Source organism: Bombyx mandarina, chromosome 09 (assembly GCF_030267445.1).
Source record: "Bombyx mandarina strain Sakado chromosome 09, ASM3026744v2".
In the NCBI taxonomy this organism is placed as follows: Eukaryota; Metazoa; Arthropoda; class Insecta; order Lepidoptera; family Bombycidae; genus Bombyx; species Bombyx mandarina.
This window is the reverse complement of record NC_143216.1, coordinates 13070372-13084126: the sequence shown is the minus strand read 5'-3', so window position 1 is coordinate 13084126 and position 13755 is coordinate 13070372. Positions and strand designations below refer to the sequence as shown.

At 38.1% G+C, this 13755-nt stretch overlaps 2 protein-coding genes across 2 annotated transcripts in view; both read right to left on the bottom strand.

The window, feature by feature from the left end:
• LOC114242160 (uncharacterized) overlaps positions 1–7181 on the bottom strand; it is a 111592-nt gene extending 104411 nt beyond the window's left edge. Inside the window, exon 1 of the mRNA XM_028173216.2 lies at positions 6975–7181. Coding sequence (XP_028029017.2) covers positions 6975–7045 — 71 coding nt within the window. The 5' untranslated portion in view covers positions 7046–7181. The remainder of the gene's footprint in view (positions 1–6974) is intronic.
• A 1369-nt stretch (positions 7182–8550) lies between these two features.
• On the bottom strand, positions 8551–10375 carry LOC114242136 (uncharacterized). The gene is made up of 2 exons (XM_028173179.2): positions 10048–10375; positions 8551–8839 (listed from the first exon to the last, which is right to left on the bottom strand). The coding sequence occupies exons 1-2, from the start codon at positions 10222–10224 to the stop codon at positions 8684–8686; spliced, it is 333 nt and encodes a 110-aa protein (XP_028028980.2). The 5' UTR covers positions 10225–10375; the 3' UTR covers positions 8551–8683.
• Between the last annotated feature and the right edge of the window lie 3380 nt (positions 10376–13755).

Here is a 13755-nt window from a genome sequence, read left to right as displayed (position 1 = left end):
GGGCATCTCTGATACCGACGGCCGCTGGAACCACTTTAGTAACCTTTAGATGATAAGAAGATCGACGACCCGTCCGTCGGGCGTTTTCTGGGTGGCAAGAGTCTGGTTGTAGTATTGAATACGAAAAACCTCCTACTTTTGCAAGGTGTTGGCCCTAGGTGGAGATCCGACGAGGGGAGTTGTTTGGTGGATAGGATTCTAAAACATCCTTGAGCCCGCGGTCAGCTCTCAACATCTGTGGACCGTCAAGATTCACATACACCGCGTGTCCCCTAGGCGTGGAAACCTTATGCATAAGGTACGGCTACCTGTCCGAAAAAAAAAGATCTAACTTTATATTATGGTTTCATGTTATTATAACGTTTATTACATCATGTAATAATGACATCGACTGACCTAATTTTTTTTCAATTTTACCTCATATTGTCATTATTTAGCTGTTTGTCATTTATTTTGTATGAAATATGCTGATGACGTCACTACATGCAAAGGCTGCAAGAAGGAACTCCATAATTAGATTGTAACACAATCTCCTTGTTGAAGCGGAAACGTAAGATGTTTGTTTATCCGTTATCCAACTTACTTAAGATTACTTTTATTTTATTTTAATATATTTTGTACACACAGCTGTTAGAAAAGACACGTCAATAAGGATACAGAGTACAAGGGCCCTACTTATTTCATGCTGAAATCCCTTCCAGTAGGCCCGCAAAAGGAAAAAAAAATTAGGAACACAAACCTAGTGCATACAGTAAACATTACATAAAATAATATATACATATTACAAGATACAAAACAATATATATATATATACAAATACACACACACACACACACACACACACACATATATACCTAGTCAGGTCATAAATTCTGTCACATGTTTAATGTAAAATAATTGAAACAAGTTTATTCATTATGTAAACCATTCATATACCAAAATGAACTTAACAAAACATAGATTCTTATGACACTAAAGTTTATTCAAAATGACCTCCGTGATTTTGAATACAGGCCTTCAATCTGCGCGGCCAGTCGTCTATCGCAGCACGAACGAGGTCCATGTCAATATCGGCGGCTGCCTTAATCAAGGATGTCTTGAGTGACTCCAAATTGGGATGAGGCTTTGAGCACGCCTTTTCCTCCAAGTGTTGCCATATCTTGTAATCTAACGAATTCAAATCTGGACTGGAGGAGGGCCAGTCTTCGTGCCGGATGAAGTCGATTTCACGCGCCGCCAGCCAGTCTTGTGTGCTCTTCGCTCTATGAGCTGGCGCCGAATCTTGTTGGAATACCCAGTGCCTGTTATTGAACATGGTATGAGAAACAGGTTCCACAAGGTTCGTCAGGACTGTCTTTTGATATACAACTGCATTCGTTTTTAAACCTTTCGCACAAAAATGTACCTCTGTTAAGCCCCACTAAGAAACTCCCAACCATACCATGAGCGAGGATGGAAAATGACCTCGTTGGATACGCGGAATACGGTTGCTCGCTTCTTCACTACTGTGTGCGTACACCTTGTCATTTTGTTTGTTGTAGCTCTCTTCTACGGTAAAAATTCTAAAAGTATACATTTATATTTTCATGAAAAATTCGAAATTCGAATTCAATAAACTTTTTTGTGGCCAGCATTCTAAAAGAAAAGTTTTTACTGTGTGACAATACTTATGACCTGACTAGTTATATTGTTAAAGGCCAGAAAATAAATATTGAAATGGGAATCTAAGAAACAGGTGACTGAATTTATGATCAAGTCAAGTTCGAAGTATCCAAAAACATTTTGTTTAAAAATTTGTTCTGTTATATTTTTAATAATAAATACTGCTATTGGCCTAATTATCGAAATACGATTATAAACACTGACACCTAAATATTATGATTAATTTTTTTTAGTTTTTTCCTACCTAGGCTGATGCCTTGAGAGGCTATTTCAGCGTAACCTTAACTAGTAGGTGAGCTCACGGGGCTCAAACCGGAGCGATGCTAACACTGGCCCTAGAAAGAGCAGTGCTTCGCAGAATCTACCACTGGATCGGAAACGCGACCCACTGAGAAGATCCGCCGAGAAACTCAGTGGGCCGAGTCTGTGGGTTAATTCGCTTGACGAGCCCTTCGTCGCAAGCGACGGGTTCGACGAGGACGGTGACCGGATGATTCATGTTATCTTGAATCTCGTATTACGAGTATACGGTTCTGTTTTGTCGTTTAGACTTTTTTAAATATATGTATATTGGGGACACATAAACAAAAAAAAACAAGATAATTTTAATTAGTATTTTACGATCCTGGAAATTCGCACTTAACTGTTTCAACTGTCTATTTACACAAAGATAACAATAACGTTATCAAGCGATTACACCCACATGGGAATATGTGTTTTAATCTATTCGTATTTTTTTATATTATGCTATAGATTTTATAAAAACAAATGATGCACTATCAGTGGACGACTAAGTTTTAAAACTAATTCATTTTGCATTACTATTAAAAATACGGTGCAATTTACTTGTCGGAGACGGTCATTAGTTTGGTAGCTAAATGAAACGCAGCTCGATTCCCGAGAGATAGCAGCACGATTGCAGTATCAGAACTCGGCTAACTTCGTGCTACGACAGAGCCTCGCCGATGGAGGCGCGTAGACGCCATCACACTTACCAACCAGCCTTCTTGAAGAGCCATAAATAATACACATAAATTAGTTGTAGGTATAAGCCATTCAAGCACTTAACAAAAGTGTTTACGGGTGTCGGTCACTAGATGGCTTTGTTTCGATTAGTTTCTCATTGCTCCTGTAGGTGGCAGTAACATATTACTTATCCTATATTTTACTTTTAATGACGGATTTTGTAAATTTTCAGAAACCACAAACTGATAAAATTTAATCAATTTGTCTATAACACATAAATACTTATATGATTTATAATATTTTTTTCTGTGTTTAGTTATAGGATAATTAAATGCCTTAACTTTAACAACATATAAGTTTAGGGGCACAATAAGTTTAGGGGCACTCGCCACAAGACGTCGCTAGTTTCCATACAGAAAAGCTTGCATGCAATCTTTTGTAATGCATGAAAATCTTTGCTTTAAAGTATCGTAGTTTCAGGGCACTGTGAAGAGCGGTGCCTTCGTCCTAAGAACTGTCATTCGTTTTCGTTTGCTAACGTCAAGAGAAGATTTCTAAATTGTTCTAAGACAACAAACGTGATTAGTGTACTCAACGTTTCTCCTAGCTCGATCAGCCTATTCGCCCCTACGATGTCTAGCGATGGTGTTAATAATTATGGCTTCTCCGATATACTTTTAAAGCACATGGCACCAATTACATTATCATTGCCTTACAAGGCAGGTACATGTACCTTCTGATGATCCGCGGTCAGTTTTGCGTACGTAGGTATGTACATAAACAATGCCTACCGCTGATGACTCCTTTTAAAGCTCATTAAAATTTGAAGGACGCAGTGCTTAAGGAACACGGTTTTAAATCTCACGGGAAAACTACGAGGCTACTAGAAAAGGTAGGAAAAAAGTTTATAATTATCTGTATTCTATCATTATCATTCAATCTACAGATGTTCACTGCTGGATATAGGCTTCCGTCAAGTCTCACCACAAGACTGGTCATGCGTTGCCTGCCTTTGCGCTAACCTTAATAGGTCGTCGGTAGTCCACCTTTTTTTTGGTCAGGATGAAATCGCCGGTCTTCCGCCCTCCACTAGGGATGGTGGGCGAGGTGTGTCGGAGTCGAACCGACTAAAACTTCCTATTGCTCAACAACCCACATCCGAACCTCGCATGAGACAGAACACATGAATAGATCTACCTACCCATGCTGCGTCTTCCTACTCTCATAATTACATTACACAGCATAAATATGCAGTATGTAGAAACACGGTGCTTATTTTTTTAGTACGCCTTTTTAGACGTATACGTATACAGGCACCCTAAAGTGCCCATTGGATCTTGTGCGTGAGTTTCGTTAGCCCATCAGCTTTGAAAAAAAAAACAATAAGAAAAATGGTTTATTGCACATCCTGACAGTTAATTACATCAAGCCGCACGTTAAGACCTTTGTGTTAATTAGTCACACGTAATAAGAACTAGGTACTATTACAAAGTATTCGAAACGCAGATAATTGTAAAACATAAGGCTGCGCTCACACGGCATTGTCCTGCACGTTTTCTTTTTATTCGTTAATTTAACGCACAATCAGCCGGGTGGTTTATACGGTAGATTTTCTTTCGTGTAAAAACGAACGTGTGAACGAGACATAGCTATACTATGCGTCAATGTAACGTTAAGCCTTCGTCAAACAGAGCGCGTACTTAGCGCCGCGTACTTAACGTTGCGCTCTTCAAATTGACTAGATGAGTCTAACGCTCCTTGACGCAACGCATTCGCCAAATCATAGTGCCTTTCGATAGTAGTGTGAAAATTTAAAAGTATTAAGAAATCGAGTGATTCAGATGTGGCATTGTATAAGCATGGGTATTTTCTAACTATTAATATCATTTTTTCGGGCATTATCTAGTATTTTAATACACATTCACTCGGACGCTAAAATAAAATTGTAAAAAATTACAACGCCTGACGTCAAAGCGTCCTGACGCCGCGCCAGAGCGCTGCGTACTTATAGCGCTGGGGCTCTGTTTGACGGGATGTTACCATAGTAGTACAACACATCTTCGGCGTCATAGCGCGGCGTCAGCTTAGCGCTCTGAGGCGCGCTAATTACGCGTTCTGTTTGACGAATGCTTTAAAGTTCATTCGATTTGCTTGACAAGTCCGTTGAGTATTCGTTTAAACGCATAAGCGATGTACAATTTTTTGCAGTACAAAACACATGTGAATGGTTCTCTAATTTTCTATGTACAATGTATATATTATTATGTGCCACTATTCATTGGTTAAGACGTATACTGCAAATAAACGTACAAGAAAATGCCGTCTGAACCCAGCCTAACGCAAACGAATACTTGAGAATAAGTGTTTTTTAATTATCATTATTTTTTTATTTTTTTATTGCCCTTGTAGGCAGACGAGCATACGGCCCACCTGATGGTGAGTGGTTACCGTCGCCCATGGACTTCAGCAATGCCAGGGGCAGAGCCAAGCCGCTGCCTACCGCTATTTATATATAATTATATAATTTAATTTTACTACAGTGCAATTCGTTGACAGATAGATAAATTTCAACTTAATCTAGAAAATCTCTTGTAGCATAGTCTTTATGCTTCATAGTCTTATTGAGGTAGTTTCAATATCCGATCGGAGCCAGCAACGTTGCCAAGGATATTTGAAATTACTTATTATTGTGTCCGATGTGTATTTCTGGTGATTACATTATACAGTATAATCCTTTATTTGAGTAAATTGAATCTTTTCCGTTCATTGTTCTCTATGATTATAATCATTTACGTAAGGAGAACTCGAGGGCGCATTCAAAGTGACAAACATATAGCTCACGTAACAATTCCTTGAAAAGCATTTAGTAGAATCGTAACAATGAAGCAGAAATAATTCTGTTAAAATTGTATTCGATACACAAAGTGAACATAATAAATAAATGGGAATAATATGTGACAGATTACGAGTAATTTGGTTCGGGCTTTTTTATTACGTAAAAAAGGGCATACAATAGACACACAGCTTTAATGTTCTATTGAATAAATGGTACAATTAATATTATCATAGGATAAAAGACCAAAGCATTTTAATACAAACAAACTTTCTACAAACATAACAAAGCATATGTCACTGAATTTGTACAATAAAACAGAAGACTTATGTTTTTTTTTGCCTATACTTATACTAATCTTCTATATCATCAGCTATATCAGCTTCTCCTTGACGTGTAGGTGAGCTCACAGGGCTCAAATCGGGAGTGTTGCTAACATTGGCCCTAGCAAGAGCAGTGCTTCGCAGAATCTACCACCGGATCGGAAACGCGACCCACTGAGAAGATCCGGCGAGAAACTCAGTAGGCTGTGTCTATGGGCTAATTCACTCGTCGAACTCTTCGTGGCAAGCGACGGGTTCGACGAGGACGGTGACCGGTGCTTATGGTACCTAAAAGCCCCGTTAATGGATCGGGGAATACGTACCTAATGACGTGTTTAGGGCGACGTCGACTGTTTACCATTCGCTCTACAGGATCAGGTATGAGACTTATGTGTTATCGTTTTGTGCTATTATTTTGACCAGCGACATCATGAGTTTACGGGGATTCTATTCCAATATGTTTTACAAACATTGTACTCATAGTTAAATGCGTGCCCGAACAATGGTTTAAAATATAACAACCGCTCTGGTAGAAATCGCTAACGGAGAAAACTGATGTTTCGAATTCAGAAACCGCTTCTTTTTTTTTATTTGAAATTGGTTAACATTTTTGTGTTTCGATACTATTTATGTTTGAAGAATGTTTGTTGTCTGTCGGTGTTGAACGAGTGGCTAATGAAACCCTGCTCGAAGAAAACACAGAAAAGGCGCAGAGCCCTTTAATCATACAGCAAATATGTGATAAAATGTTCTCTGAAAGCCTTCGAGAGCTGAACGCAGCGGCTTAATTCTGCTTCACCGCGGGTGGCGCGGTGGAAAAACGGACATGACATAGGATCATCATCAACAATTCCTCGGAGAAGTTCCCGGTTGTGGAAACAATGATTCTATGATATTAATATCCACGTACAATGTTAGCATACGTAAAAATTATTGGTAAATTTTGTGTAATTTTCTTGATTTTCCGTTGTTTTGATCGTGTTAAAAATTAGTAAAAAAATCAGTATAATTATCAATTATTCCAGCTGTGCAGAGCGGAATGAAACTCATATACTTAAATGAAAAGCATAAAAACACGTTTTACGAGAGACAATAAAGATAACGAACATTGTACAACATCGGAGACAAAGCGCGAATTTATAAGTCAGCAAGGATTCTATGTTCTTTTGTTTCATCTAAGCGACACTCACCCGGTCTCGCGCGTGTCCAGCGAGTTGATTGAAGACCTCGGAACCAGCGGACGGTAACTCGACCTCGTCATCTTCGATTCACTAAATCATTTGGCACTTAATGCACGATCAGATCGCAATCCATTCATACGTCACAAGTGCGTAACTACTGTAATATCACACGTCGATTTGAGCGAAGCGACGAGCACGCGACAATGACTGTGAACGACTGATTAACGTTCATAAACATTCTTCATGTGTACTGCACTTTGCGATAACGCATATCAATATCAAGTATCGGGGACGAGCGCCTGTCGATACTGTTATTAACATAAATAGATTTAAAAAAGCCGAATACGGCGGGTGTTTACGTTCGGTGTGAATGGAACGATCGATATAATTAAACTTTGGGGTGAAAGCTCCCGTGAACCACGCCTTGGGGGCCGGTTTTACGGGCTTCGAGATAAGCTTAGTTTAGTGACATCTGTGTAAGGGCCGAAGAACTAAATAAGTTGAGGGTTGACAATTGGCTGTTGAGGAGGATGGTTGAATATAGTGTTGTTTAGTTTATCGAGAACATTTGTTTACAAAGTTAAAATCTAATCAATAGATTTTTCCTAAAATTCGTTCCAAGTTTATAATAGGGTTCCATGGAAAATGTCGAAAACGCATTAATCTCTAACTCTCCGACTATAAGGTATAGATAATAAAGAAAACTACTGTTAGAGAAATAAAATGAGACTTTAACGAAAACTGGTACGAACAAGATACATAACTGCGATAACTTCGCTAAGATGGTGTTTGCTATTATTAATAAGAGATAATACTTTACTATTAAGTTATTCTTTAATTTGAATTTTAGCTTGAATTTGAATTTTCATTCGAATTATGGAGTCCTTATGCCAGTTACTGTACATACACAAACACAACTTGATAAATTTTTTTGCAATTGTCCAAAATTTATAACTCAAGCACGTTTCAAAATAAATGTTATATTTGAAGAATTCTTGACTTGTTTCAATAAGTACCCGATAACACTACAACAGTGCTTAGTATAAATAAGTCGAGAATAAAGTTACATTTCTGTTGAAAGGGAAAAGGTAAAATTAAACGCATTGCTAGATAACAAGTATTACTTAAAGAATTTATATGTACTAGAGGTCCCGCAGTAGTCGAAATTCGACTATAATTAATTGGAATTGTAAGTTTGTACACTATTATGATTGTATTTTATACTTCTCTAATCACAAATTTCGCCAAGACTACACTATAAAAAATATTAACAAAGACAAACCATATTCTATTCTCAATTTGACAACAGACGTCAAGAACAAAAGTTTGACAATAAATAGTACGTATGCGTGTGTGCGTCAAATACATGGTATGTAGTGTGTGTAATGTTTTCTTTATTGATTTAATGTATCTTTTATGAATTATTTTTAAAAAAATATTAGCATTGTGCACTTCTTCTCTATATTCTCTATAAGTGTAGAAAATTTCATACTCCTCCGTCCGCGCAATTTTCTTAAAAAGGGATACAAAGTTTTTGCTTCACGTATTAATATATAGATTATATTACATATAGAGTTGTAACGTACGTAATATTTTTAATAAAGAATAAATATCGTAATTAATGTAAGACGCATCGCGTATTGAGTAATTGCTTATCGATTACTTGCACAAGGTGAGAACGAATATTGATTTTAAAAATTAATTGTTACGATAAATTTTTAAATAGTCTTCTTTGTTTGTTCGATTGCAGGCATTTCTTCTGTCGAGTCGCTTTCAGCCTTATTCTTCTGTCCGTCCTCTTTGATTAGTTCGTCTAACTCTTTCTCTGCGTTTTTCAAGTCTTCTTCGGTGATGTTTAGATCCGGGAATCGCCTCTAAAAATTTTAAATACACTTTACGTAGTCAGATGTTCCACATTGGTTGACACCCGGAACTAGGATTTTCTTAGATCGCTCAGTTAGATGATTGTTCACAGTGGCTACCGTAGCCCAAAGACATCATGAATGCCGTCACCTTGAGACATGAGGTCGCTGTCACAAGTATTTTGCATAACGGCTGTCCTACCCTTCAGACATAATTGCTTCGCAACAGAATCGGTGAGGTGGTTGTGTGGGGACTCACACGACGCCCTATCACCAGTAATTACGCAAATTATATTTTTGTGCCTTAAGTTCATACTACACAACGTTATTCCTTCGCCGTGGAAGGCATTCGTCATTATAATTGTGAGCTTGAAACATAGTTTTGCGGATCGCAGGATTTATCGCTCGATATGAGTACACTGGGCATCTTATTCTTCAGAAGTCATTGATACTTCATAAAAGACGCTATTCTCATGGGATGTCATATAATAACTGCTTTTTTATTTTATTTTATCATGCTTTTTTAGATTTATTTCAAACCGTATTGAACTTGAAAAAAGCGTCATTATTATAAATATCAGAAAATTTACGTGTGAAAATAAATGACGAACAAACATTTTAGTTTCCACTATGGCACAGTACCTTCATTTCTTATCATAGAGCGCAGCTAAGACATATCCGATTTTGGATATCACGTCGTGAAGTGATGGCTTTCCGTATACATTACACGAACAATACCAGTTGGGTGGTAATAGCAAAAGAAACAAAATCAAATTTCATATCGAATTGTTCACGTACTGACTACGGTCATGATTCAGAGACCAATTAGTTAATATGTCTGTCTATTTGCCAAAACAATTACGCTTATATAAATAAATAAGATATATATCTTTACCAGAATAAGTCAACAATAAGTAAAGCGTTAGTATCCATTTCAACTGGTGGTACTGGTGGTAGGACCTCTTGTGAGTCCGCACGGGTAGGTACCACCGCCCTGCCTATATCTGCCGTGAAGCAGTAATGCGTTTCGGTTTGAAGGGTGGGACAGCCGTTGTAACTATACTGAGACCTTAGATCTTATATCTCAAGGTGGGTAGCGCATTTACGTTCTAGATGTCCATGGGCTCCAGTAACCACTTAACACCAGGTGGGCTATGAGATCGTCCACCCATCTAAGCAATAAAAAAATAAAAAGCAGTTAATCAGCTTGCTTTAATTACCTGCATCTCTTGCAACGTTTTTTGAATGTTCTCCTGCTGTGTTCTCATCCTTCTAGGCAACATGAAAAACGTGTTGAAAGTACGTAAAATAAGCCAGCCCACTGCAGTCATTGCTGCGTACACCAGCATAGCTTTCCCCATTGCCCAATAATCCACATTAACTTGCTGATGCTTCATTGTTAGTTTTAGAGTATTTGTTGTTTTTAAAAGTATTTGAATCTGTCGAAAATGTTAAAAATTCACGATTTGGTTCAATTTTTCTTTGAATTTGTGAGGATTTTTCGACGTGTTGCTGGGAAAGAAGGCACGGTGTGTATGCTGCGAGTGGCCCGCGATCGATTATATGGTACGGTGTTGGTAATAATTGATGGACACTGTAGTGGTCAACAATCACACTGGAGGTTGTATTTTTTGAGTTATTCTATTAATTTTAATGGTCAATGTTTATTTAAATAAGCCTCAAAAATATCTTATCGTTTTTTACTGCTGTATTTTCATATACATTGCTGTAAAATATGAGGATTTAGTATCGGGCGGGCCTTGAACTAAATTTTCGAAATATGTACTTCAAATTATCTGTCATTTTAGATATACAATGGAATTCGATATGCCAAGGTCTATATGGTAGTATCTTGCAATCGCTTGCTGACTAGCTTGGGGGGGAAGGACATGTTCTAAAGCTAAATGAAAAATCTAAGTAAATATTCGTTTTATTTTGACGCTAATTCCAACTTACTGTACTAAATCCTTATCAGTACGCTTATCTATACATCTAAATAAAATTGGAGTGTTTGTTTGTAATATTGAAATAACCGCTTTTTACTAATATATATACGCTACATACACCAAAATAATACTTTTTACAATTTTTGTATGTCTGTCTGTTTGTTCCGGCTAGTCTCTGGAACGGCTGGATCGATTTTGATTTTGTTAGACTAGTTTCGCCCCGTGGCGTCACCCGCGGCATGACAATAACCGCGGGTAAAGTCGCGGGACTCAGCTATAATTAATAATAAAATGTAATGTTTCCGAAGGGAAGCGAGGGCGGGTTGTTAGTGTTATAACAATAATGAACTTGCAATCAAATATAAATGCAGCCGCCGGATCGAGTTTCGTGAGAGCGTTGATCCCGCGCTTTGACAGATGAGTGCTAATTGTGATACATTGCATGATCTTTTTAATTTTTTATTTTAGACTATTGTTGGCGAGGAAGAGGAGACAAGCAGTGGTGTAAGAAAAAATGTTTATTTTATTTTATTTATTGCTTCGATGGGTGAACGAGCTCACAGCCCACCTGATGTTAAGTGGTTACTGGAGCCCATAGACATCTACAACGTAAATGCGCCACCCACCTTGAGATATAAGTTCTAAGGTCTCAGTATAGTTACAACGGCTGCCCCCACCCTTCAAACCGAAACGCATTACTGCTTCACGGCAGAAATAGGCAAGGCGGTGGTACCTACCCGTCCGGACTCACAAGAGGTCCTACCACCAGTAATTATGCAAATTATAATATGATTTTGCGGGTTTGATTTTTATTACACGATTTTATTCCTTCACCGTGAAACTCAATCGTGTTAAGTACGTATGTCATTAGAAAAATTGGTACCCGCCTGCGGGATTCGGACACCGTCGCATCGCTAGATACGAATGCACCGGACGTCTTATCCTTTAGGCCACGACGTCTTCGAACTTGTTTCCTTCCAGATTGTATTTTAAAATAGCGGCTATGACGATGAACAGTTACACGGGTGTTATGCGTAGGGCTCATAGATGATACACATAAATTAGTTATAGGCAGCGCAAGCACTCAACAAAAATGTTTACGGGCGTCGGCCACTAGATGGCTTCGGTTCGATTAATTTCTCGTTGCTCCTGCAGATTAGATTATACTGAGTAGATTGATAAAATGTAGTCAATTTGTTAGCCGTTGTAACTATATTGAGACCTAAGAGCTTATATCTCAAGGTGGGTGGTGCATTTACGTTGTAGATGCTATGGGTTCCAGTAACCACTTAACACCAGGTGGGCTGTGAGCTCGTCCATCCATCCTTTTTTAGTGCCCTTGTAGGCAGACGAGCATACGGCCCACCTGATGGTGATGGTGAATCATTGAACGTAGGAGACCCTAAAATCTCTAAGGCTTAGTCGGCGAAATGATTTCACTGAACAACAGTTCAAAAACTCTCTTAAGTATTCCTGCAACAATGCAAGACAGCCTATTTATTTATTGAGTCGTGTAGATTATTCACTTCAATAAGTGTTATTGATATTAGCAGATATGGCTGATACTGATACCCGAGGCTGGATAGGAAGCCTAAAATAGCTCATAAGATACAGCGAAGTAATAGTGCGCATGTTACTGATAACACTGATAATAAATAAGCTATCCGGTGCTGTGACCTCTTTGGAACATTAAACAACTGGTGTTTTATCGATATTATGTATTATAGTTATAACTTTTGTTATTAAATAAATTATACTAAATTTCATGATAGATTGTTTTCTTGTAATTCTACATTTTGCTTTGGCGGTAACCATTTGATGATGAACTTTCGACCATAACTATTAGATTTTGATTAGGATTAGATTCTCCTTTATTCTAATTTAAAATGAAAGTCAATTTACAAATAGCTAGAAAGCTAGCCTCTGTATCTACAAAATAAAACACAGTTGACTGTAAGAAGAGAAATTGCAACATGGTCTTTGACTTATTTAATAATAATAAGTACGATAGTGTCTATAATTTTATTTCTTTTGTTTATCTTATATTTTTTTATTACTCTGGTCTAGGAGTGGCAGAAAGACGATTTGACTGCTGAACTTTCGTTAAATCCCTAAAAGCTCACAGTGTGAAATGCCCAATCTATTTTGAGAAATGAAGTCGAATTCTGAAGCGTGTGGCATACTTGGTGTCCTTCCTTCGAATCGGCAAGCACGATGGCAAATTATATTCTACAATTAAGCGTCGGAAAACGTTTACCAATATTTAAGGCGCGGCTTTTGGTCTGCTTAATGCTATTAAAAATCAGAATGAAAATTTTAAATAAACAGATAGTGTATTAATGAAATCGTTGCCAGTGTTGCTCACCCCTGGAATCGATAATAATAAAGGCGGAATCGTGGCATTGACGCCACAATATCACAGCTGGTTGATTCTTAATGTTACACATTCGATTATGAATTTTAGGTTATGGAGAGTATGAAGAGTATGTATGACGTATGGTCAGAACTTATTTGGCACTTGAACTAATTCGTTAGATAAACGCTAGCATGCTACTCGTGTGACTTTTATAATTAAAATTACTACAACAACAAAAAATAAACTATATTCCGGCTCACTTCCTAAATTCACGATATAGGTCATGAATTGGTGGTGGTAGGGCGTATCGTAGGCTCGCACGTGTTGGTATCACCATCCCGTCTATTTATTTAGCGAGGCCCTCCCAGTTTGACGAGTGGTACTGAGTCGCTCCACAATACATTCGGTTTCGGTCAATCCTCATTTTTCGTGGGTCGGCGATCACGTTAATTAGTTTTTTTTAGCCCAGACATCTACAACGTAAATGCGCCACCCACCTTGAGATATAAGCTCTAAGGTCTTAGTACAGTTACAACAGCTACTCCACCCTTCAAACCGAAACGCATTACCGCTTCACGGCAGAAATAGGCGGGGTGGTGGTATCTACCCGCGCGCACTCACGCGAA

Coding starts and splice junctions, on each gene's coding strand:
- LOC114242136 (XM_028173179.2), bottom strand. CDS start 10,224: ATGAAGCATCAGCAAGTTAATGTGGATTATTGGGCAATGGGGAAAGCT. Junction 8,840..10,047: donor AAACGTTGCAAGAGATGCAG/GTAATTAAAGCA, acceptor TAAAATTTTTAG/AGGCGATTCCCGGATCTAAA.